General features: G+C 34.2%; 1 protein-coding gene across 1 annotated transcript; it reads left to right on the top strand.

The window, feature by feature from the left end:
- The first annotated feature begins 377 nt into the window (after positions 1–377).
- On the top strand, positions 378–19,698 carry LOC136035511 (T-complex protein 1 subunit gamma-like). The gene is given in 7 exon segments (XM_065717347.1): positions 378–448; positions 450–563; positions 5,207–5,356; positions 10,002–10,304; positions 14,064–14,261; positions 16,023–16,292; positions 19,497–19,698. Coding segments are annotated over 7 exon segments (1,221 nt in total). The 5' UTR covers positions 378–388; the 3' UTR covers positions 19,623–19,698.
- Positions 19,699–26,987: the final 7,289 nt, after the last annotated feature.

The following is a 26,987-nucleotide window of genomic DNA, read 5'->3' as shown; positions in this document are numbered from 1 at the left end:
TACAGTAAAGAGGTCTAAGCTTCAATTAAATTAAACTTTTTCTGCTTCAAGAGAATCTCTTCTTTTTGTGTATGGTTTCGTAAATTCATCTGTTAGATGAAGGGTTAAATTTTTTCAATTACTTTTGAAGTATGGGGTTTAATTATCATGGACAGTTAGGCAAAGATACAATCAGCCCAGATTCAAGGGAAGGAACCAAGTTTTTTTGGGGACTGACACGAAAGAAATTGCTTTAATTCAATAATCCTTGATGATCTTTTTGAAAAAATCTTCCAGAGTGACCCCAAACAGTCCATAGAGGGGGAAATCATCCTCTTCGCCCCTTTTCTATGGCACATTGGAATTCCATCAGCTAATCATTGCTATTCGTTTCAGTATTCCTGTTGACATGAGCAATGAGAATGAGCTGTTGAGCATCCTCCGATCCTGTTTGGCAACTAAAATGACAAAAAAAATACGGAGATCTGTTGCCACAGATTGCGTTGGAGGCTGTACGAACTGTTATTACTGAAGAAGGTGGAAAAAAAGTGATAGATTTCAAGCGCTATGCTCGTATTGAAAAGGTAATTAATTATATTAGCCTCTAGAGTTGTCGCTTTTGATACAGAATTCAAAATAAAATACCTGCCTTTTGAATAAGCAAATTTCCTAGTGACTTTCGAAACTATCTCTTTTACTCAGACTTGTCTTAAATCGATGACCCAGTCACATTAGTTGGTCACTTTTGCTAGACAAATTTGTTGTCTTCTCGAGAGGCTAGAAAATTGTAGTGCTTTTTAAGAGCATGTATAAAAAAAATGTACATTTATACTTGCTCCTTTTTTTTTATAAATTCATCTTGATGATGCCACCGTAAAGTTCGAAATGATTCCAAAAATCATAGTTTTGTGTTATTTCTTGAGTTGATAAAATATTTTCCTATTTTTAAAATTCCCATAAATAAAACTTGTTGAAAACATCAAAACCACCCAAAACACAAAATTCTCTCCTAGGAGTAAGAAAGTCATTAACTAGTCTTGAAAAAATATAGGCTAGTTTGATTTAGAAGACCCTTAAGAGTATTGAAAAGCTCTATTAGACAATTTAAAATTTCTACCTAGGTCAAGAAATCGCACTTTTAAGTAGAAACACTGTTTTTTTCAGAATCCTAAAATAGGGTATATAAATAAAGGAAAGAAAGAATAAAAAAAGAACAAATAAAATGAGTAAGCTTTGTAGATATATATGTTCCACAAACTACGAATCAATGATCTGTGCTCTCTCTTGCTACTCTTCGAAATTGAATCTTAATCACAAATTTAATCACATTATCATGTATTCTTCCATTATTATCAGCATTTTAAAGTATTATTCTATCCAAGAATACCATTGAAATCACAGAGACAGAGGGGTTTTACTGGTCAAGGATCCAGCAAACCCATTTTAATAAAGAATTCCTGACGCATCACGAGATGATAAAACAGCGAAGAAATATTTTAGTTAAAACTACATATGTGACTATTGGGTGGGGGGACGGGTGTGTTGTCAGAGTAACAACAATTATACTAAAAAGAAGCATAAAATAGGAATTCCAGTGCTACTACTCTCATTGTATTAGTATTTTTTCTTCAGACGAGCCGCTAATCTGCAAATAAACCCTTTATTTATCAAACTAGGAGGTTTTCAAGTCTGATTGACAAATTTATTTTTTTAGATTTACTCTTGTATAAGAATAGAAAATTTTCTTGTTCTAGAACAGTCAATTACGAATACTTATACTATCAGCATCATTTTAATGGACATAACAGTTCATCATATCTACAAATCAACCTACCCGAAACCAGCTTACTAAAAAACCTTGTCACAGCGTTGCCAATTTATGGAAATGTAAGGGAAGGGCCAACAATTTTCATCAATTTTTTAAATAGAAAAGAAAATGATTAAACAAGAAAGAGTATTTCAATATGTGAGGGGGATTCGATTGTTTTGATGAAAATACAAATAAAAAGTACTGAAAGTCTCTTTGAATAATATTGGATGAACTGATTGTGTCTTAGATATGTTCAGAATTGATTCCCATTTAACTAATACATACATTGCTCAATTGCTGGAGAAAAAAAATGAGGCATAGGCTGGTTGATCTTCTTAAAAGACAAAAATAATTTGACATACATAAAACTTTTTGTGCGCAGACGATCAATTAAAATATCCAAAGCCTTCTAAAATTTCCCGCCGCAACATAAATTTTGTGGCGTTATTTTTTTCTTCTTAGTACTAATTCTTTTCTGCTTCTTTTCTGACGAAACAAATAAGAGTTCCAAATTAGACAGTGAAACAAATAGATACAAAAGCTCTAGGCATTTCGGTGACGCAGTCAATCATCATCATCAGTGGAGAAACTAAAGTATTAAAACTAAAACAAACTATTTATGCTGAACAAAATAATAACATCCGGTTCACAGCAAGTCTCCGGTCCGTTGACTTAAAAGGTTCATTAACTGTCTTGATATCTTTAATATTGTGGAAATTTCTAATAAAGATGATACAATCTTCTTTTCTTCTAATTAAAAAAATCAAAGTTTTGTTAAGTTTATAGTTAATGAATTTATCTTCTATTATTCTAATTGTAAATGAAATATTACTCAAATACCAATGCTTTTTTTGTTACATTATTTATTGCTGAGTTACTTTTATTCCTGCTAATATTTCTCTTTAACCCGATGTATTCTAACAATGATTTCTCCTTTTGCACCTTTGTATTAAGACTTCTCATTGTTAAGTAATGGTTACGTTAAGTTGATGTTGCAAACATGTAAGGTCATCTCGAGGAAGAAAGCCTTTTGACAGCCGGGTATTAACCTTATTCCATAGAATTCTCAGGCACCGCTATATCATGTGTGCTTTCACAAGCTATATAACATTAAATAAAATGTCATCCTACTTCATTTAATTTATAAGAATCAGTAACTCATAGCCTGCGATCACGTATTTGCTTTTATTTTTAAAATCTGTTGTTCAATGTCCATCTATATATCTTTCTCTTCTTCTTTGGGTTGCTATGGAGACTTTCTTATAATTTCATCTCTGGGGTCAAATTTCGGGTCTTACGGTAAATCACTCAGCCGAGATCGATTTCTGGGTTCTGTAGTGCTAAGCTGAGATCAAATCCACTGCGCCTCCATGGCACCTTGTCTATCTGTTTATCGAATTGCATGATAATATGAATCCCAAGCCCAAGATACCTGAAGCCCAAATTTCTCGAGCGCTTTTGCCATCAGAACCTTTTTTTTTCAAATAATCCGTCTGAGTACGTTCTTTTTTTGTTTCTTTTCTGTATGCCTGAAGCACTGAACAGTCAGTTTTCTGAACAGTCTTTTCTTTTCTGTATGCCTGAAGCACTGAACAGTCAGTGCTTCTCATTAAAATGGGACGAATTTTATTAGTAATCCGATAAGCGTACCCTGTTTTATCTCATGGCTTGTAAATGCAGCTGAATTGATGAAGTTTTTTCCGTGTGGGGGGGGGGGGGTGACTTGTATTTTTTTTTCAGGGGAGGGGCAAATTAATTTCACAAGAGGTCCCTCCAAAAGAGTATACCTTTTTCTTTTCTTTTTGATGCCTGTTCTTCGGCGGCTCTTCAGCTAGTTCATCCCACTGGTAAAACATAAATTTAGCTTTTAGTTTCTTTGTTTTTATTTTCTTTTTTTCTTTGTTTATATATTTCTTTTTATTTTCAGGTCCCAGGTGGAGCAATTGAAGAGAGCCGTGTTTTACGTGGAGTTATGCTGAACAAAGATGTCCTCCATCATAAGATGAAACGAAGAATTGAAAATCCTAGAATACTTCTCCTTGACTGCAACGTTGAATATAAAAAAGGAGAAAGCCAGGTAATTTTTCATTATAAGCTACGATTTTAACTTAAGAATTACATAGGCTTCAGTTCAGTTATAGGTGTTTTATAATTCAATTTTACATTAAAATGTATTATAGACCACATTTAACTCAGGGATGCTACCAAGATCTGAAGTTAATGAACCTAGAAGGTTCATTAACTGTCTTGATATCTTTAATATTGCGGAAATTTTCTAATAAAGATGATACAATCTTCTTTTCTTCTAATTAAAAAAATCAAAGTTTTGTTAAGTTAATAGTTAATGAATTTATCTTCTATTATTCTAATTGTAAATGAAATATTACTCAAATACCAATGCTTTTTTTGTTACATGAGTTACTTTTTTTTGCTGAGTTACTTTTATTCCTGCTAATATTTCTCTTTAACCCGATGTATTCTAACAATGATTTCTCCTTTTGCACCTTTGTATTAAGACTACTCGTTGTTAAGTAATGGTTACGTTAAGTTGATGTTGCAAACATGTAAGGTCATCTCGAGGAAGAAAGCCTTTTGACAGCCGGGTATTAACCTTATTCCATAGAATTCTCAGGCACCGCTATATCATGTGTGCTTTCACAAGCTATATAACATTAAATAAAATGTCATCCTACTTTATTTAATTTATAAGAATCCGTAACTCATAGCCTGCGATCAGGTATTTGCTTTTATTTTTAAAATCTGTTGTTCAATGTCCATCTATATATCTTTCTCTTCTTCTTTGGGTTGCTATGGAGACTTTCTTATAATTTCATCTCTGGGGTCAAATTTCGGGTCTTACGGTAAATCACTCAGCCGAGATCGATTTCTGGGTTCTGTAGTGCTAAGCAGAGATCAAATCCACTGCGCCTCCATGGCACCTTGTCTATCTGTTTATCGAATTGCATGATAATATGAAGCCCAAGCCCAAGATACCTGAAGCCCAAATTTCTCGAGCAATTTTGCCATCAAAACCTTTTTTTTTTCAAATAATCCGTCTGACTACGTTCTTTTTTTGTTTCTTTTCTGTATGCCTGAAGCACTGAACAGTCAGTGCTTCTCATTAAAATGGGACGAATTTTATTAGTAATCCGATAAGCATACCCTGTTTTATCTCATGGCTTGTAAATGCAGCTGAATTGATGAAGTTTTTTCCGTGTGGGGGGGGGGACTTGTATTTTTTTCGCGGGAGGGGCAAATTACTTTCACAAGAGGTCCCTCCAAAATAGTATACCTTTTTCTTTTCTTTTTGATGCCTGTTCTTCGGCGGCTCTTCAGCTAGTTCATCCCACTGGTAAAACATAAATTTAGCTTTTATTTTCTTTTTTTCTTTGTTTATATATTTGTTTTTATTTTCAGGTCCCAGGTGGAGCAATTGAAGAGAGCCGTGTTTTACGCGGAGTTATGCTGAACAAAGATGTCCTCCATCATAAGATGAAACGAAGAATTGAAAATCCTAGAATACTTCTCCTTGACTGCAACCTTGAATATAAAAAAGGAGAAAGCCAGGTAATTTTTCATCATAAGCTACGATTTTAACTTAAGAATTACATAGGTTTCAGTTCAGTTATAGGTGTTTTATAATTCAATTTTACATTAAAATGTATTATAGACCACATTTAACTCAGGGATGCTACCAAGATCTGTTTGTTTTTAACTCATCCTAGGTTTATAGGCAGTGACAAAATCTGTTTTCGGATCCTAATTTTCTATTTTCTTTATAGACCTTTGATTGGCAGGATAGCTCTTGGACAAAGCTTTTTCTTAAAGAATACCTCCCACATATCCCATCACTTTGCAAAGAAATTCATAAATGCCATCTTGTATGTTAAAGTATTTTTGCAGAATGGAGCTAGTTATCACCCCCGTCAGCACCCGTATTGCATGTTTAGTCCAAATATATTATTCAAATGACGGGAGAGTAGAGGCTAAATTCTTCTTCCCCACCCTCTCCATTAATGGCTTGATTTGAAGAACCCTGGCTTCCAGTAATATGGTATTTACTCCTTTGGCCAAAACAGTGAACGAGTACAGTACTTTTTTGAGCTCTTTGTCTGCGTACTGGTCTCGAGATGAAGGGATTTAGGGACTTTTATGCCTCCTCTTTCTGTAATAATTTAAATGACTTAGCTCGCAGTAATTGGATGTTAATTTCTTATGTTGTTTAGAACCACAAGAAATAATTAATGCGGATTGTTTTTTCTACGATCTGGATTGTTTGAGTTTTTTTTCGTAGCAGTCTAAGAAGTAGAAAGTAGACATAGATTCAAACTCAAAGCCTTCGACACTATGTAAGTTACAGTTGCAGTGGTAGCCACAACCCAGTGTTGGAACGACCCTTGGTCCATAGATAGATGTATTTCAGATATAGATTCATTGCAACTAAAAGTCGCTGTAGGCCAAGGCAAAAAACAAAAACAATTCAAATTGACGCAAAATAACAGCACATGACAATAATACACAAAACATGGTACATTACAATTAACGATGAAAAAACATAACAATTGGTAGATAAAAAAACATAATAAAGTACTTGATACCATAAAACTAATTCACAAAATTACACAAAATATCGCACACATGAATAACATATTAAATGCTTTAAACCCACACCCCCCTCCCCCTTACATAAAGCTCTTGCTATGGGTCATTCCTGATTTAATATATTTTGCCCGTATGTTATTTGAAAACAAATTAACGGGGATTTCGAAAAATATCCTAGTATCCTTAAAAAAGTTGTCTCGGATAGAAACAAAAAGTACACCATTGAAATCGCCATGGCCGAAAACCGTTCTCAGGAAACTTACAGTCCCCTGGCTTGAACAACAAGGAAAATCAATTTTTTGCAGGAATAGCACTTGCGTCCTTTATTATTTTCGCTGCAAAAACACTCTTTATTCTACCCAGCATATAAAAGTAAATCTGTATTGCTAAAAAATATTATATTAAGTTAAAAAATCACACTTATTGGTAGCCTAATTAGGCGGAGAAAAATATCTCGGCCTCTCTCTAACCTGAAAACGGTACTCATCTGTGTAAAATTTGACTAGAAAGGTTTATAGAGATTCCTCTATTTCACTAACCAATAATATAAAATTTAATCTTAAAAAAGAACAAAAAAATTAAATATAATATAAAATATAATAAAATAAAATTGACTGTATAAAAAGCAATGTAAAAATGTAAATATAAAAAATAACATATAAGAAATAATGGAATATGACAAAAAAATAAAATATTATAGAAATAAAATATAAAGTAAAAATCCCGAAAAAAGAGAAGTGACGAGGTTTAGTACTTTAATAGAAGCAAATTTTAATTTTCGTTGAGATTTCGGAGTATCTAATTTACGATCAGGGAATTCGAGGGAAGGTCGGAGAATATATACTATCGAAAACGGCTCCATATTTTTTCGGGAAAATTTGTATCTTGGAACATTCTCTCATAATAAAACGATTTGGATAGGTTAGAAGTATGAGAAAATTTGTTAAGAGCCTTAATTTTGGTTTTTGCAAATGACGTCATGTACGTCATAACATCGTATATGTTTATGTTCTTTGGCCTATAAAATGCTTTAATCCAAGGTCATATTATAAATTGTTAGATCAAAGCTTTTATATAAGGATTTGGGCGCAATGAAGCAATATTCAAGGTCAAGTACACTTATGTTGCTCTGCTTTAATGAAAATAATAATTGTTTTAAGCGAAAGTAAGTAATTGTGGCAGAATTTGTTAATTATAAAGTCATTGAGAACTTGTATTGTTACGTATCATCATGATTTATAGCTAACTTAGTTTTCAGAGGCTCATTAGTCCCTCGAGTAGCTGGTTTTGTATTGAACCCGAAATTAAATAGGGTTGTGTTCTATTTCCATTTATATGGGTCGCTCTGATGGATTTTGTCTTAAGGAACACCGCAAAATCTACGGGAGAGCCTGAAAGCAAATGGGGTTGTAAACTTACCTTCTACTTATATCACCTTATACCTGGCAGGTACGCAGGGGGGGGGCCCTCGGGCCCGGCCCCTCCCCCCCGAAACTTTGTGAAATGTTAAATTTCCCCATGGTTTCTTGGGATTTCTGGCAAAAGTAGGACATTTATTAAGAATCTAGATACATGTGTGAAGCCTTTTTTGGGGGATTTTACAGCATGCCATTATCCGGTCAAGTCACTGTCCAATTATTAACCCATTTTCTGTCTAACTTTTTACCCTCTTTGAAGTAATTAGCAATTGTGCTGTTATTTTTTTTTTGTAAAGAGAGTTTGCTTTCCACAGCAAAATAGAATTATCCTTGATGTTAGGGCTTTACCCCCCCCCCTTCAGGATAAAGTACAGCTTTTAATGGATCAATTTTGGAAACTGTCATTTTTAATTAAAATCTGCGTTTTTGCAATAAAAGAACTAGCCCCCACAGCATCCATATTGCACTGTTAACCCTAAAATTTCCCTTTCGGTGGGATATAATAGATTAATCACTTTTTCTAAATCGCTATGAACATAACCCGAGCCTAAAACGTACTTTTGAGGCTTCAGTCTTATTCCCCCCCCCCATCCGCTACAATACTACATATTAAAGTTAGTCTGTATTTTCCGATATACGTTCTTTTCGCATTACTAAATAAAAAAAAGTGCTTCTTTATATCTGCTGTTTTGAAGGTTTTGGCCCCCCCCCCCGAAAAAAAATCCTGCGTACGTGCCTGACTTATACATGTTTTGTAATGATAATTTGACCAACCTAGATACCAACGTTAGCAGTGAAAGATTTTTTGTAGGTTTGAAGAGTTAAGGGTAAAAAAAAAATCATTTAAACATTAATGTTAAGAAGACCAAGTTGTTTAGACTGGGAACTTATTTGTCTATCTGTCTTGGCTTTTTCTACAATTAGCAATGACTTGATGCCCAAAACTATTCCATTTTAATTTTAAAAAAAAATCCCCATTGAATTAAAATTAGAAGCAACAAAATCCAGTTGCTTAGACTGGGAACAAATGAAGGTGAAAAGGTGTTGTCGGGCAACGAAAAGATTGATCAAGTGGACAGCTTCACTTACCTTGGCAGTATTATAGGTAAAGATGGTGGATGAAGTGAAGATGTAAAAAGTGGAATAGTTGAGGCTCAAGATGTTTTTCACAGTTGAAAAAAATTGACAGGGTGACGTGAGTGACAAGTTTGCGAACCAAGATTAGAATATTGGATGCTACAGAAATAACAGTAGTCAGGTATGGCTCCGAAATGTGGGTATTTTGGACGACAAAGGGGACTGATTCCATACTTTCCCGAGGAATTATTAATGGATTGTTTTGGGTAAAGAAAATCGGACCTTCTTGAGGGGGGGGGGGTAAAGGAGGACGATTTGAATAGAATGAGATCTAAGATGAGTCTTTGGAGGTGTGTTGGTCTCGGGTAGTGTGGTGCTCCTTTTTGCTGTTAGTTGTAACAGTTAGGCTCTCTATAAAAGTACCCAGAGGATCAAGGAGAAGCTACGAATCGTTTTTCTTTCTTACTACTGCTAAGGTGTGGTATGAGTGGATCAGGAGTATGAACTTGTGAGTGAATGCGAATTGTCCTACTTACTCTGCCTTTGAAAACATCTTATCAAATAGTATAAAAACTATAACAAATGTTAGAAACAACGTTTAAGTATGACAGTGAAAAAATGTTGTGATTGGTAAATGCATAGAATTTACAGGGATCTACGATGGAACCACAATAAATACACTATTATATATGTTGATTTGGGTTGAGTCCTGCCTCCTCTAGGGATTGCAAAATTCAATTGATTGTTGCTATCAATTTGGTCTTGGAGAAACCCTCCATAATCTGATACAATTTGTTACGTTTTATCTATATTGTCTTAAGGTTTTAGATTTCAAGTTCTATCACAATAAGAAGAAACAAAAACAATTAAAAAGAAACAAAATTTTTCTAGCCTGTGAGAACTAGTGATTCCAAAGCCAGTTGTATAGGGTTATAGGAAAAACAAATATGGGGAAAATTGTAATGTTTGCTATGTTTTCATGCTATGTTCCTTTAGATTACCTACAGTCACTTAGAGAATACTAATAAGGAAAGAACTTACAACATTGTTAGGAAGAATCATATGTGGCTATTTTTGTGCTCAGTTTTGATAACTATTGTTTTGTTTTTTTTCAGACAAACATTGAAATTAGTCAAGATATGGATTTTACCCGTATTCTTGAACTTGAAGAAGAATATATCAAGAAAATATGTGACGATATAATTAGGATGAAGCCCGATCTTATCATCACAGAAAAGGGTATATCAGATTTGGCCTCGCATTACCTCCTTAAGGCTGGTATCACTGCTATGCGACGTGTCAAAAAGTCGGATAATAACCGTCTAGCTAGGGCTTGTGGTGCAACTATTGTTAATAGACCGGATGAAATAAAGGAATCAGATATTGGAAGTGGTTGCGGCCTCTTTGAAGTTAAAAAGGTACTTTCTTTATGTAGCTGCAATGTATCAAAGAGCAAATTACTATTTCTACTAGGAATTAGCAGAATGTAATTACTTCATATACACGTAATTACATCATATATATTGGGTAACTGACACCAAAATATAGTTTGTTTTTGTGTGTGGAAAACTTCATTTTTCTTTATTCCAATCACTTTCCACTCTTTAAGTGGTGAAATGTTACAGAATTAACATTCGTTAGAGTTTGCAAAATGATGTTTTCGTCGTCTAATGTCATAAACAATTTTGGAGGGAATGGAGGATGTTTGAGTGAAAAAAAAATAAGAAGAGATTCTTATGGAAAGAGGAGATAAAAAAATTATGCATTTATGTAATTAATTTATCTTTATTTAAAGAATTTGTTAATTATTTAAGTCTTTTTATTAAATAATTTTATCTATGTAATTAATTTTTATCAAAATGTATCTAAGGGATATTCATTTAATTAATCTTTCTTTCTGTATGCGTCTGTGTCTTGAAATAAAGTTGTAGCTCTAACAGGAATCGGATTTTTGTCGCCTGACAGTTGGACAAAAAGACTCGTCGTTTGACGAAAAAATGGTGCTCATATGGGTGAATATTTGGTTCGCTTCTGTTTTGGATCAGATTTGAAAAAAAAGCATAAAGAATTTTGGCTTTGTTTTTAGATAGAAATTAAAAGTTTTTATTACGAATTTTCTAGGAAGACTTTAGAGAATGTTGCTTCCAATCAAGCATGTGCCCCGGAATTGACGGCAATTTGGCTTGATCGTCTTGCTTGAGAGAACTTATTGTCTTTAGTCTTTCTTGGAGACAACTATGATTTTTACGATTTGGTCCCCTTTCCCAAACATAAATTTGCTTTCAACTTCACAAAATCAACTGATTTTTTTATTAGTTATAAACTTAGCAAAACCAACCAATAAAATAAATTACATAGAATTATTTAATAAAAAGACTATTAAATAATTGACAAATTAGTTAAATAAAGATTAATTAATGAAATTAATTGAATAAATATTTGTTTTTTTTTATCTCCTCTTCCCATAAGAACCTCTTCTTATTTTTTTTCACTCAAACATCCTCTATTCCCTCCAAATTGTTGATGACATTAGACGACGAAAACATCCTTTTGCAAACATTAACGAATGTTACTTATGTTAGAAATTTGCTAGAATCATGTGAGTGATAGGGCTTCTATGTATATTTTCCCCGGCGTACTTCACATTGAAAGGGTGGTCATATGGGTGAATATTTGGTTCGCTTCTGTTTTGGATCAAATTTGACAGAAAAAAAATATGAACAATTTTGGCTTTGTTTTTAGACAGAAATTAAAAGTTTTTATTACGAATTTTCTTGGGATACTTTAGAGAATTTTGCTTCCAATCAAGCATGTGGCCCGGAATTGACGGCAATTTGGCTTGATCGTCTTGCTTGAGAGAACTTATTGTCTTTAGTCTTTTTTGGAGACAATTATGATTTTCACGATTTCCCAAACATAAATTGCCTTTTGACGTCACAAAATCAACTTACTTTTTTATTAGTTATAAACTTAGCAAAACCAACCTAACTTACTATTTGTGTGAAAAAAAAAAAACTTTCTCGGAAGTGTCAATGATGTATACACCAAATACTTGAAAAATAAAAATTTTTCTGAAGGGATGGCCCAGCCATCTCAGTCTTCGTTATGTTCCTGCGATTCAAAAGTGTAGGTGCTTGAAGGACATGATGGCTATGCCAAACGAAAAGGTAGAGTTATTTGGGTATAATAATATTAAATTTACCTAATGAACCTAATAAAATCAAATTTATCTAATAAAAAGTTAAGGAAATTCTAAAAAGAAAAATCTGGAAGTGGTACTCGAAGCAGAAAATTTAGTAGGTCACATCAAGAGTAAGTATACAAATAATGATTTATCTTCTTAACATAGTTTTAAGGGTATGTACTACTCTGAACATTTTATGCTCAGGACTTAGATCCCAGTATCTTGGGGAAGTCCTGAGGACCTCTTCAAACTTTAAGGCCAGTTTTTCAATTATTGCAGTATAAAAAGGATTCGGTGTTACTAAGTCGAACTCTCAAGGTGAAATATGTCAATGTGACATACTCGAAATGAGTGCTGATCTAGAAACATTCCCGGTCAAATTCTGGCCTAAAAATACTGTCGTTTGGAATAAATACAGTCGTACTTAGCTTCACAAAAATTAATTCAGTTTTCCCACCCTTGAGTTTTCAGGAAAGGTTTAAGAATGCTATGATAAATTGGCAATAGTAAATTTGGCCTTGAAAAAACACTGTGGTAATAGATATTACGAAAATTAATTCTTATTACAACAAAAATTGTTTTTTTTTTACTTTTGTTGGCTGTTTTATTTCACTGGCGGTACTGTCATAAAAGTACCAAAGTCTCTGTAAAGCTCAATGGTGTTTGTTTATTGTGATAATTAAGGAAATATTTTATTGTTTTGACCTGGAAATAGTAGCTGCTGCATTTGATTTTTTTTTATAGCTCTTTGTATTATTTAATTTATTTTTTTGAATTGTTAATTTTTGCTTAAAGCCATTATAGTTAATAGATAAATTCTACTTCTCTTCTATTTCAGTTGATAGTTCAGTTGGTACATAAGTGTCTTTAATGAAGAGCATACGGAAAGGAGGTCGCCCATTTCAAAATACAAAATTTTCCGAATCTCTGGGCACTTCAGTTTATCTTGAAAAAATATTCAAACCTCCCAGAAAAAAATTAATTTCTGAGTGTATGCCTATTTTCAGCGTGTTTGTTTTCTATATATACTATGTATATTCGGGATACAACTTCTCTTTTTGTTCATTTGTTGGACCCAGAAACAACAAGAGATGCTGAACTGGGGTATTTTTCATCATATCATATCGGCACTGCCATACCTAAAGCTCGTAAATGACATTTTCTGTAATTCTGAAACAAAATGGTTTGTTATGCTGTTTTCACTGGTAGGATCAGTAGAGCAATGTATAATAAGACAAAATTTAATTGCAGAAGCACATGGGCTGTATACTACAAACCAAAAAAAAAGTTAAAATTTTTTAAATACAAGCATCATAAAATTCGACTTCTAAAGAAACGTTAGCAAACTCTCTCCTCAAACATAATTCCCTATGTTTAACCCATGTACGAAGAAACAATAGCCTTTTTCAGCATGTTGCCTTTAACTTACGCAACTGTTTAGTAACGCACGCGTTCCTCTCTGACATCCGCGCAATTAACCGATACTCGCACATCAGCACAAGATTATCATTCATACTTGCACACATCGAGCAAAAGTTGTGGCGGTCCGAATTCTTAAACTTTCTCAAAAAAATAAATATTTTCTCTCCTAAATCCGAACTATTTCCCTGGTCAACAACAAATTCTTTAAATTCTTTATTCAACCCAAGTTTGAAGTAGACCTTCTCCCGACTCTTTGACTTGGAAGTAATACTTTAATGAAATGGATTGCTTATTTTGGGCTGGCCACTCTTGGATTTCTTGGTCGTTTAGGAGGATCTTGGTCGTCATCATCCTCCTGATTTGGATTAAACTGTTAATATTTCTTTCGAAGAAACAAAGCAAAACAATTTTGGCAATTATCTCTGAGGTGTGGAAATGTCAGGTGTCATTATTAAGCTTAACACCGACGATATGTTGTTTCCTGCATTCTCTTTGTTAGCGCCCTTGTTGTCTTTTCTTTTACTTTAGAAGGATGTATGTAACATTAATGCTTCTTTTCTTCTGCTTGCAGATTGGTGATGAGTATTGGGCTTACATAACTGAATGCAGGGATCCTAAAGCATGTACTGTGCTGCTCCGAGGCCCTACTAAAGATCTGATCAATGAAGTTGAAAGGAATCTACAAGATGCTATGAATTCAGCCAGAAATGTTCTACTGGAACCAAGACTTTGCCCTGGAGGGGGAGCAACAGAGATGGCGTTGTCACAGGTGAGTTATGTCCATGTTGTAATACCTTTAAATATAAAGATCGGCATCTGAGCTGGCTTTAAAAAATTTTCCAATAAAATTTCCATAGTTTAAGTCGTAACAATGCAGGAAATATTTGGTTATTTAACTTTCGCTCTCCTACCCCTCCTCCCAAAGAAAAAAAGAAGAAAAATTGTTTGCAAGTGCCTCATGGAGTACTAGAACGTCTCCTGTTTAAAAAGAAATCATGTGACCTCCGTCATTAATTTTCAAATTGTGTGCATCAATGGAGTCCGAAGCAAGGGTGATAGTATCATGTTAAAATGAAAGGGCGTTTCTTGTATTTTCACTATTTTACCGAAGATCGAAAATCTGGTTTTATTGAAGTTTTTGCAAGAATTTGGTCTTAAAGGATTAAAAAAAACGACATAACCTGCACAATCATAGTATAAAGCTGGAGAATACGTTTTCAATGTGTTTTTTTTTCTTTTTTTTTTAAGTAATGTATGATAGGCTGCGAGCTAGAGTTTTTTTTTTTACTTTTTCACGTATTCGTATTGTTGCGCCTAAATTTCGTATTTGGCATTTTTAAGCTCCTAAAATAATTCCCGAAACTCATTTGCTCAGCTGTATTGTAAGGGCGGATCAGAAGGGTAAGGCAAGTTTAATAATACTTTGGTTCCTGGGATCTACCTTATCCTCCTGATTAATCCTATGAGAGCTGCTTTGCAAATAATTACTGGAAATGAACTGATACGACCCTTCGGAGTAGCAGTTGCAACTGAACATATGCAGTGGCAGTGGAAAATATGTTTAAATTTGAAAAACCTTGATGCAATGTGTCTTATTCAATTTTAACTGCTGGTGTGATAACTAATACAAAGAAAACACTATTTCTTTGTAAATAAATATTTAGAAAGTGTTCGTGAATAAATATTTATTTCAATTTTTCATTTCTGTAAAGCTTCGCTTTAATTGACATCATCCTCCCTGCCAGTAGCAGAGCCGACTTTGACTGAGCAGCCAGTCATAGCCTTCGAAATTTTTGAAGGCTGTCCAATCGTAACGGCCATCCAAAAATGATCCATCTACAAAAAATGCTGCTGGCAAGGTGAATGATTTCAGTCAAGATGATGCTTAATGGAAATGAGCATCGATGTAACCGAAGAACATCTAAGGATCTTGGCTTTTCCATTGCTATTTGTGGCCATAGTGAAGCTTGGGTATGATCCACTTGAACGATAATATTATTATTATTATATTGTTATTACTTATATTAATGCTATTTATTCTGTAACGCAATTTATTTGACGTAAGACAGCAACGGCCAATGACTGATCAGTTAAAACTAATCCACCAATATAGGTCAAATTTGAAATCTAACACCTTGAGTATACCAATGTGATTGGCCTAATTAGCCAATTGGAAATCGGTATTGTTTTTGTGAATTGCTTTCTGAGTTTGATTTGAAGGCGAGAAATATGGCGTCGAATATACTTTTATTTGATTCAATGTAAATGAGAGATAGTTTACTCAATTTGAATATAAACTTTACTTGGAATGAATAAAACAATTTAAAATATGTTCACTACTTAATGTGACAACACTGATAGAAATGTGACACTGTCTTAAAAACTTCTTAGTTTTGAAACAATCAAAATAAAAGTTCTGGAAAGTCACCGTTTTCAGGTGTAAAATGACGTAAAGTATGCCCAGGAAGCGAAAAGAAAAATATTTTGATTTATGTGTGTGACTTTTATTATTTTCGTTGTTTTATTTTAGGCTTTGACAGAAAAGTCTAAGAGTGTAGCAGGTGTTATGCAATGGCCTTATCGTGCCGTAGCTCAGGCCTTGGAGATCATTCCCTGCACATTGGCTCAAAATTGTGGGGCTCAGGTAATTCGGGTGCTCACAGCTTTGAGAGCTCGTCATGCCAACGGCGAAACATCGATGGGTATCAACGGCGAAACGGGGGAAATCGTTAATATGAATGAGTTGAAAATTTGGGATCCTCTTGCTGTCAAGCTTCAAGTTTTCAAAACAGCTGTTGAAGTAAGTTTTGTTATCCCTTTTACGAAAAAAGAATTAACTTCAGCGCAAGGCCTTTGAATTGGGCTGATAAAGGGGAAAATCTTTCCATTACTGACCTACAAATTAGGTGAACTTAATGCTTTTTTTATGCTCTTTCCGAATATAATAATCGCTTTACTCGGGATTTCAATTCAAGCCCTTTATAGACCTTTGTAAAATTATATGTATTTTCTATATTTATTTATAACTATACAAAAGGATTATATTGGTTATAAACTTACCATTTGATTACAATTATGTTTTGTTAGAGTTATGTAATCCAAAGGAATTGATTTTTAAAGATCTGTTTGGATAAGAAAAAAATGAAATCGATTTCGCCATGTTAGGCCTTTTTATATTCTATTACGAAAGCGGTGTAAATTAACCATGGTAAACATAATCTAATTTTTTTATCCCTCTGGATCGTGAATAATCAATATTGTGTATTATATAAATTTTAACAAAATGGATTTATAATCAAATAGTAGGTTTGTAATCAAGGTTTTGGTTGTATTTTTCTCTAGTTTTTCCAAAAATTAGGGAAAAACATATCCCATTTCTTAATTCTTTTATCGCGGCCGAAATTGAATTGGAGTGTCATTGCAGACAGCTAATCGTCTATAATTAACAGCTAAATTATTGTATATTCGAAATTATATAACTTTCATTTACTACTTAAGAAAAATGAAACGCTTTAAATCAATTTGTAAAATCTGGAGAAAATTATTTTTTCAAAAAAAAAAAAAAAAAAAAAAAAACCGTTTTCAAACCTTAAACCTCTTGGAAACTTTTTTAAGGTAATAAGGAAATTTTCTCCCCTTTTAGAACTATTTCAAGGAGTTATCTTTGTTTGAATCATTGTTTGTAAACTCTGCCTTTGAGCACTTGCCAAAGAAAAAAAAACAGTATCTTCAAATTTCATACTATAAACAAGTCGCGAAAAATTCTTGAAAGTCGAATTTCACCCTCAGCTAGAGACGTGGTTTTACACCTTTGTTTGTGTTGTTGTTTTTTCTCTACCAGACCGGTTTTTTTACTTCTTTTTTGTTGTTTTTTCTCTGCTAGACGGAATTTTTTTTTACTTCTTTGCTGTTTTTTTTTCTGTACCAGACCGTATTTTTTTTATTCTTTGTTGTTGACTTTTTTTTAGTTAAATTCAAATGTATTATACTGCCCACTTTTATGTGTGCAAATGTTAGGTTTGATGTTTAAGTTTGAGATCAACGATATATATCAGAAATTATCCTTTGGCGGGACAGTGAACGTAGAAATAAAATATTTCCCTATAAAAAAATTAGTTGTATAGTCCAATGTATATGGCAAAATGTTTGAATCCCATCTTATAAAAATTATTGGTCTCCGACAAACTTTTCTTTGTCATGTGATTCATTTCAAAAGCGCTGTGGGTTAGATCTCAGCTTGGTAATGTGTGACCCTGAATTTGAACCCAGCTGAACCAGTTTTAACCCGAAGGTAAGCCGTTTTAAAGCTGGGCTTTTACACTGAAGACCTAGACCAACCAACAATTGTTTCTATCGTTTTTGAACGGATGTGTAAGAATGATAAGCTGGCTTTTCCACAGGATAGGTAGCGTATTGTTGGCAAATTATTTTTAAATTCTGAAACGTCCAAAGTCAACGAAGAAGATGTCCTGTGGTGCCGCAGTGGGTTTGATCACAGCTTGGTAATACGAGACCCAGAGTTTGAACCCAGCTGCTGCAACACATAACTGGGCTGACGTGCCTTAGGAGTCAAGAAGAGTCGTTAATCTAATGCAACAACTGTTTCAATTCACCGAGCGAAGCCCGGTTCAGTGGTACTATTCACTAATGCGAGATTAATCTATTAACATTGGAACACCTTTTTTTTTATTTATTTATATTCTCTTTGCCAAGAAAACAAAGTGCTTACAAGTCCATGAACAAAAATACAACATTACAAATGTAAAATGCAATAATTCTGTGAAATTAATTAAAGAAAATTCAGGTAAATTCAGGGAAAATTGAAAGATCATATTCTGAAAACAAAAAGATTACGTGTTGCATGAAATATTTGTATTTCTTACCGATGTTAGTGTTCTTGGTCCAAAGGGGAAGACAAGGAAAAACTTGAATTACCTGAAAAACTGCCTACGGATCATAAGGCGTTTTAGTTATTAATTAAAAAAAAACTTATTAACCGGTATAATGATAATTGAGTACACGCACGGTGTTAAAAAGGAGGGCCATAGGTAAGGGTGGAACTATTTGTTTTGAACCCACTCCTATTCTCAGAATATTTCTCCAACTTGTAAATTGGTCGTAAAAATAAAGGAAAAACATTTCTCTCTCTCTCTCTCTCTCTCTCTCTCTCTCTCTCTCTCTCTTTCTCTCTCTCTCTCTCTCTTTCTCTCTTTCTTTTTCTCTTTCTTTTCCTCTCTTGTGAAAAGATCCTAGATACAGCCTTTTTTAAGTTTTTCTGAGCATTTCAAAAGCATTTTAAGGAACCACATGCTACCTAAGTGTTAATCTACTACGTAAAAAAAAATTATTGAAGCTTTCTTCAAATGCTTTCTGTCTTTTCATCGTAATTATGTTCAGGTGCTACATTTATAAAAACTGTCCTCGACCAGATCGTAAAAACTTGGGAAAAACTTGGATTAAATTAGGTTGCAATTTTTCACAAAAACTACATCTTTGGCAGCGAAACCAATGTTCACAATAATGCAGAAAGAATACTAATAGGGAATGATAGCTCTAAAAGTATAGTACCCCCTCGGCTGGGCTCCAGAAAAGGAAAATTGAAGGCTTTATCTTGTTTTTATATACTCATATGTAAATACCAAATCAAAGCCTCGGTGAAAAGTATTGATAGTAAATAAAGTATATTGATGACACAGTTTGTATGCAGGGGAAGATTACTAAGTTTTAAACTATTTAACTATTAAACTATTATTTAAACTATTGAGTTTTACTATTAACCACGTTCACCCAGTGGACGTGTTTAATAGTTGGTTTGGAATATACTTGCTCAAGTGACTGTATTTTAAACAAGAAAGTTCATTCCCACTGTCCAGATTCATTATGAAAAATGATGATAAATTAATAATAGTATAGGTGCTTAAAGTCTGACCTTTAGGTTGAAGTGATCCCCCACCACCTTTATGTATGTATAGGCGTAAATCAATTTTTTTTGTAATTATTTCAGACTGCAATTCTTCTTCTAAGGATTGATGATATAGTCTCAGGAACAAAGAAGATATCTGACCTTGACGGACCGAACCAAACCCAGACTGCCCCTGCTGAACCTACTGAAGAATCTATGAGAGAGTAATTTTGAACATTTTGTACACATTGCTGGCTCTATGTCAACACACACTAATTAAAACATCTTGCTTTCCTATGAAGAAGTATCTCTTTTCTTAAAATGTAGGTTTATTACCTACTAATTTTGTTAGGTTGGGTTTGCAATATATATTCATAAGCTGCTTGTTGTTATAAGTCTTTATCCAGCATTTTTTTTTTTTTCGCAGACGTCGTTAGGTTTCTATCCATTTTTTGAGCTTACACGGAGAGTGCACACATCTGCTCGGTTTCATGTACATTAGCAGTGTTTAGAAAATATTCAAGTAAGTGAATCATAATTATTAGTTAATGCAAAATACATAGCATCGATATATTTTTGTTTTATCTTTAAAAGATTTTTTATCTTCATATTTATTTTTATCCATGTTTACTATTTAAAAAATTAATCATTATTTTTACATGAAAGCGAGTATTTTTGCATCAACCATTCTTTCTTGATCTAAGCATGCTCTAGATTATGTATTTTGATTCATGCGTTTCAAATATGCTCAAGAATTTTCTTTATAATCAAGCATGGAAGCAAATACCAACAAATTATGCAACTGCACCCGCCAGACTAATGGAAACTATATTAAAATGCCAATTAGCAATAAAAGTCAGTTTAAAATTTTTTGCGGTGTTGCTTTTGCGAATCTGGCCCCTTGACATACCATAGATTCGATAGCTGGCATAATATTACATCCTAAGAATCTTTTTCCATTTTTCTATTTCCCTCAAATTATTTATTACTATATTTCCCTTCCTTTTAATTTTGATAATGCTTGTGTTTTTCCCAAGCTTCCTACTCAATGACTTATTTTGGGTTTTGTATTCGTCCACTGACAGAGTTGCACCTCAATTTAGAGGCTATCTGCGTAGCTATATGAGAAAAGAAGTATTGGCTAGATTTTATCTGTTGATGCCCTTTGGTTAGCTTTCTAGTAGAAAACCGCTGGAAATACAAGTTTTCAAATTTTTACTTGGTTCCTGGGCTTTCTCCCTCTTTTAGGAGAAATTGCTTCTTTTAAGAGCACTTATTTTTATCTAGGGATTTAGGGGAATCTAGGTTAAACTAAAGGTTTTTAGGGACATACAGGGAAAATGTGCTTTTTTCGAATGAAGTAGTCAAAAAGTAAGAATGACCTGTGTTAATCTTGCTAATATGCAAGATCAAATTAACAGAAGGGGTAAACCTATAGTGTGAAGCTCTGGTTGTATGCATCCAGCGCCTCCACACTCAACAACCTTACTTGAAGTGATAAATGGGACACTATTTTCTTATTATTCAATCAAACTGATATAGTAAATAATTGATTATTGGAAAATTTCTTCTTAAATAAGGTAATGCACAAAGCCTATTAGGCTTACCAGTGGAGGTTACTTAAAAACTGAGACAGAAGTAAGTTAGGAAGAAAAGAAATAGCCTATATCATTAAATGCTTTTTCCAAAAGATGTTTCTGGAGATAAAACTTATCTGTTTTTTATATTTATTTTCGCTAGTGAAAAGATCTTATATGATATCATTATCTGAAGTAAGATGTCGTTTCGCTTTGCTTTTCAGGTACATACTGTGGAAGTCAGGGAAAAAAAATATACTTTTATTTCTAAGGAGGTAAATACTGAGAAATTAGACCTTAAAAAACTTATGGAAAATTGGAATAAAAATAAGAAAAATCGAATAGTCGAAGCACTGCTTGGTTCCCCTCTAGGCACTGGTAATACATCCTTGAAAAATATTGATGAATCAAAGACCCGGGGTAGTAATGGATGATTTTGATCTCCTAGTAAAAACAAAAGAAGCTGAAATTTTTTACCATGACAAAATTACTTTTTTTAAATCTAGAATTTACATGCATCACCTTTTTGACTTTGTTTTTGCGGTATTTTTAATTTAAGTTTGTTATTTTATTTTCTGTTTTTTATCCACACAGAGTATTTTCCAAATATCAGCAGTATCTTTGAATTAAAATTTTTGAAAACAGCCCGAACAGATTACGTAATCATACCCATTGCTGTAGTGGGTTGAAAAGGCTCAATGTCGATTACATCATACAAGTCCAAATGGCATGAAGTAAAACCAAAAATATCAAAATCAATTCGCATTTAGTTTGCACATCAAGATGAAAAAGAAGAAGCTAAAAACAGCTGACGAATTTTGCACCAGCTTTTGAACTAGGAATTATTTATAGATTAAGACTCATTTTTTGTATTATTTGAACTAACTTATTTGGGTTGGAGAGTGACTGAATAGAAATACCAATTGTCGTCTTTTTGCAATGAATTGCTTATTAGAAATAATGCAGCTGATCCAATCTCGCCCAGCACGCTGCTTGCATGGTGTGATGCAAGCTTGTCTAGCCTTGTAAAATTATTTGCTGATTTTGTCTACTTAGCGAATCAAGCAAAGTAAAAGACTAATTTGCAAGCTGAAATCAACCCTTGTTAGGAATACTTGAACCAACCTTAAATCCGAGGAGGATGGGACAATTTTTAGAGTTGGATCTTCGCCAATTTGACAAGGGAAGATACTGCTAGTGCATGTAGCAGAGTAGTGCGTGGTGACCTAAAAAAGTTTGGAATTGTTATTTTGCACCACTAACCTGCAATGCAGTTAAGTTAAACATTAATTTATTTAAAATAGCCTGTGCAGCTTAATTTTTTTAATTTTTGAAACTTAATCCTTTTCAGGGGGGGCGGGGGATCTATAGCAAAATCTTGGAGGAGGCCCAATATGACAAAGGTGACAATAATTGACCAAATTGACACATTTATTAAAAAAAAAACTAAAAAAAGAGAAGAAAAACAGGGACAGAGGGTGCCAGAAAAAATGTTCTGGCACCCTAGTTAATCATTTTTTTTACTTTTATGAAAGGGCTATTTGTAATGAGCTTTAGAATACCGACATTTGGTGCTAGTTTGAACTAATCAAAATTTTTCAGTCAATTAAAAATTCAACTAAAATTAGCGGTAGCTAAATTCCAATATTAGCTAGGTCTCATTCCGAAAGGGTCTTAAGACATAGTTGCTTGTAAAAAGTAATATTTTTAAATGACCAAGTTTTGGCAGTAATTAGATATCAGAAGTGTTCTTGTTACCGACTTTTTCTGAAGGAAAAGCTGGATATTACGGAGAAAAACAGGACTTTTGGAGAAATACGAGACTTGTAAGTATTCATGAGAACCATATAAGATAGGACCGAGACGTGACCAAGGCTTGTGAGTTTAGGATGGATTTGAAGGTCCTATTTTTAAAGTTTTGGCCAAGTTATTATTCTTCCATGAATTATTAGTCACAAGTTTTTCTTAGGTGACAACTGTTTCCGCGTGCTAACTGACACCAATTGCTATTAACAATTAGGACAATAGATACCAGTCTGAAATCATTTCCAACCCCAAGCTAATAAGCTAAGGCCTATAGTTGCTGTCAAAAAATGAGTTCATCGTTCTGTTTGCCTAGTTGCTGTCCACATGTCATTGTTATGAAGATGCCAAGCTGGGTGGTGGGTGGCACATGATGGATCATAGTTTGTATGTTTTTTTTAATTTGTCTGACTCTAGTTTGGGTGACATCTCCTCCTTGGGTGAGCGACTATTTCATCTTCAAAATAACCCAATTGATGTTCTTAGTTTGATAAATAATTCAGTAGGTCAGTCTAACAAATCACCATCAAATCCCCATTTTTCAGTTAGTAGTAAATACGTATCTGATTTAGATCGAGTATCCAAACGAGATGGTATATTCTCTATACTTCAGCTTAATGTTCAGGGTCTTTGCTCTTCGTTTGATGAGTTGAAAAAAATAGTGCGTAGTGGCCACCCTGACTTCATTGGTCTTTGTGAGACTTTCCTTGATTCAAAAAACGAATCTCTATTGCATCTCCCTTGGTACAAGATGGAATATTTGAATCGAAGAAGGATGGCTAAAGGTGGCCTTGCTGTTTATGTTTCGGAATGTCTTCCGTACTCTGTTAGACATGACCTGTCAAGAAATGAAGAAGGAATTTTTGAATCCATATTTATTGAGATGAAAACCCAAGCTAAAGCTTTGATTGTTGGTAATATATACCGGTCTCCTAGTGGGTCTGTTCCCTCTTTCCTTCAGATTCTTGATGAGGTCTTGGAAATAATCCAACTTCATTCATGTGAACTTGTAATTATGGGCGACTTCAACCTTAATTTGTTTGACCGGAGGTCATCCTCGTCCTTGGATTTTCTTTCGACAATGCTTGCTTGTGGAACACTGCCTTCTGCATGCATTCCAACTCGCATAAATAACACTACCGCTTCTTTGCTTGATAATATTTTTTCATCTTTGACGTTGGTGCGAAATTCTATATTGATGAGTGATATCTCAGACCATTTTCCTGTGTTTTCCATGTATGATTTTTCCAATTCGTTGCCAAGGAGGAGCCAAGAAGCTGGTTTTTTCTCTTTAAAATTTAATGATCAGGGCTTGCATATTCTTAGGTCACGGTTGGCAGGTCGTTCGTGGAGTATTTCTGAAAATGGATCTGACATAGATTCTTTGTTTAATTCGTTTTATGATTCTTTGAAAGAAGTTATCTTTGATACATGTAATGCACCCCAGTCGAATCCAGCATCGAAAAGAACACCAACTTTGAATCTTTGGATGACCTTGGATGACCCTGGACTCCTTAAAAGTTGGAGGAAGAAAAATTATCTTTGGAAGGCTTACAGATGCTCTAAGCCATTTTCGCGTGATTCTTGGCTTCAACTTTTCAAAGCTTATAGAAGAGTTTACAATTCACTTTGCCGAAGGGCTAAATCGCTATTTTATCATAGAAAATTCTCTGCGTGCAGTAAAGACATTAGGAAGACATGGCAAGTAATCAATTCTGTTATCAGGCCATCTTTTCTGCCTCCTTCTGTCCCTTCAAGTGTTGTGATTGACGGGAAAAATGTAGAGGGTGAGCTAAAAGTTCAAGATGCGTTTACTTCCTATTTTGCTAATATCGGCAAAACTACAGCCTCTTCTGTAAGTCCTTCTTCTTCTCTACCTGATTTTAGGTCTTATCTAGGACCACCTTGTCCTAAATCAATGGCATTGGAACCTGTCTCTGAAGCTGAAATAGCCAGAATTGTCAATTGTTTGAGGGGTTCTTCATCTTCTGGCCCAGACCGTATTCTGACTAAGGTTGTCAAGTTCATTCTTCCTGTCATTGTGTGTGCCCTCACGAGACTTGTCAATCTTTCTTTTGAAAATGGTATCTTCCCAAGTGCTCTAAAGTGTGCTCGTGTTATCATCCTTTTTAAAGGTGGATCAAGGAATGATCCTGCAAATTATCGTCCCATATCTCTTTTATCAGTGTTTAGTAAAAATTTTGAAAAAGCTATGCTTTCTCGACTTCTTGATTTTCTTAATTCTAAACACTTTTTTCATGATTTTCAGTTTGGTTTTAGGGCGAAACATTCAACTGAGCATGCATGTGCAACTCTCTTGAATTATTTAAATTCAGCTCTTGACTCTGGTTTGATACCTGCTGCTCTTTTTCTTGATGTTCGAAAAGCGTTTGACTCATTAACACACAAGATTCTTCTTCTGAAAATGTCCCATATTGGTATAAGAGGGAATGCTTATTCATGGTTTCTATCATATTTATCTGGTCGAGTCATCTCGGTTCATCTGGACTTTTCTAATTCTTCTGGAATAGAGTCTGGTGTTCCATAAGGATCTGTCATTGGGCCGATACTATTTTTAATCTACGTCAATGACCTTAATAATGCGGTTAAAAATTTAAAACCCACCACTTGCTGTCGTCTTTGTCAATCAGCATCCGTCACTAGCTGTGACAAGAGTTTGTCCTTACCGGATACACTTATTGCTTTTGCTGATGACAGTACTCTTGGCACAACTGGTAGAACTGAGTCTGATCTTCGTTCAAGGATGATAGCCCTTTTTGAAAGAGTTATCCAGTGGTTTGATGTAAATTATCTTGCCTTAAATGTCGAAAAGTCATGTTTTCTCATTTTCTCCAGAGTCTCAAAGGCTTGCCCTGATTTACATGAAATAAATGTATCAAGAGGTTTTCTAAGTAGACCTAAGGATCGTTACGTTCGATTCCTAGGCATCTTGCTTGACGAAAATCTTTCGTTCAAGCAGCATATTGACCTGATTAAAATGAAAGTCTCCAAGAGTCTCGGAATCCTTAGAAAGCTCAAATATATATTTCCAGGGTCGATTTTTAGACTCTTGTTCTGCAGCCTAGTTCAGTCTTATGTTTCATATTGTTCTGTTATTTGGATGTCAACTTTTCCATCGTCTCTGAAGCCACTTTCAAAACTTTATGATGAAGCTAGGACTCTTATTCAGGAAACTAACCGTTTTTCACTTAAACCCTTGCTTGATTTGAAATCTCTATTTTCTTTCTTGTTCTTCTTTCGTTTTTTTACAGTTGCACGGCCATCTTCCTGCTGTCCTATGTAATCATATATCTTTTGTTTCTGATCAATCGACTTATCATCTCCGCACTTCCAATAATTTACTGGTTCTTCACACACCGTCAGTGAGGTCTGACTTCAACCCTCTGACAGCTTGCAACAGGATCTGGAACACGCTCCCAGAGTTCGTACGAAACTGCCACTAGTTTGGTATGTTCAATAATTATGTTAGAGATTTTCTAGCTAGTAAATAATTTTGTTTGTTTGTTGTTTATTTTTTTTTTTTTTTTTTTTTTTTTTTTTTTTTTTTATTTGTCTCTTTATTATTTATTCCGGCTTCACTTGGAGTTGATGTCTCTGGATTGAGTTGGTGAAATCGTGTGCAACCCCCTGCCTAGCTTGTCATTTTTTGGAGATTATTAAGGTGGGCGACTCAATTTTGTTTTTTGGTTTTTGTTTATATTTTTTTGTTGTTGGTATTTTTTTCTCCCCTGTTCTTTCCCGGCCATGGGGAGATTGCCTTGAAGTAATTTTTTTATGGATTTTAATGTCAAATAAAGAACTCAGTAATCTATTCAAACTTGATGTATCTAGGGTTATATTGAAACTGAAGAACAGGAAAGGCAACACCTACTATGATGAATAAAGAAGGTTCTGCCATCAGTATGAACTCTCTCTTCCCACCCAGGTGGCAAAGGTCTGAGATTATCTATAATGGTTTTATTTTGTTCAGTAGAATTCGGTAATGGACAATGCACCACCTGTTCGAGGATCAATCCCAGTTATTATGCCACTACTTGCAACTTGAGGAGTCCAACCGGGGGAGGGGGCAATCCTTCATCCGATAGCTGTTGATGATTAAAACTCCCATGGTTTGGTGACTGAGGTCAGCAAGGCAATGACTGTATAGGGATTCTTCCTACAAGGTTGTTGGCCAAGAGCAAAAGTCACCCAT

This window comes from Artemia franciscana, chromosome 14 (genome assembly GCF_032884065.1).
Source record: "Artemia franciscana chromosome 14, ASM3288406v1, whole genome shotgun sequence".
Lineage (NCBI taxonomy): Eukaryota > Metazoa > Arthropoda > Branchiopoda > Anostraca > Artemiidae > Artemia > Artemia franciscana.
The sequence above is the reverse complement of the archived record's forward strand: the minus strand, read 5'-3'. Positions and strand labels throughout refer to the sequence as shown.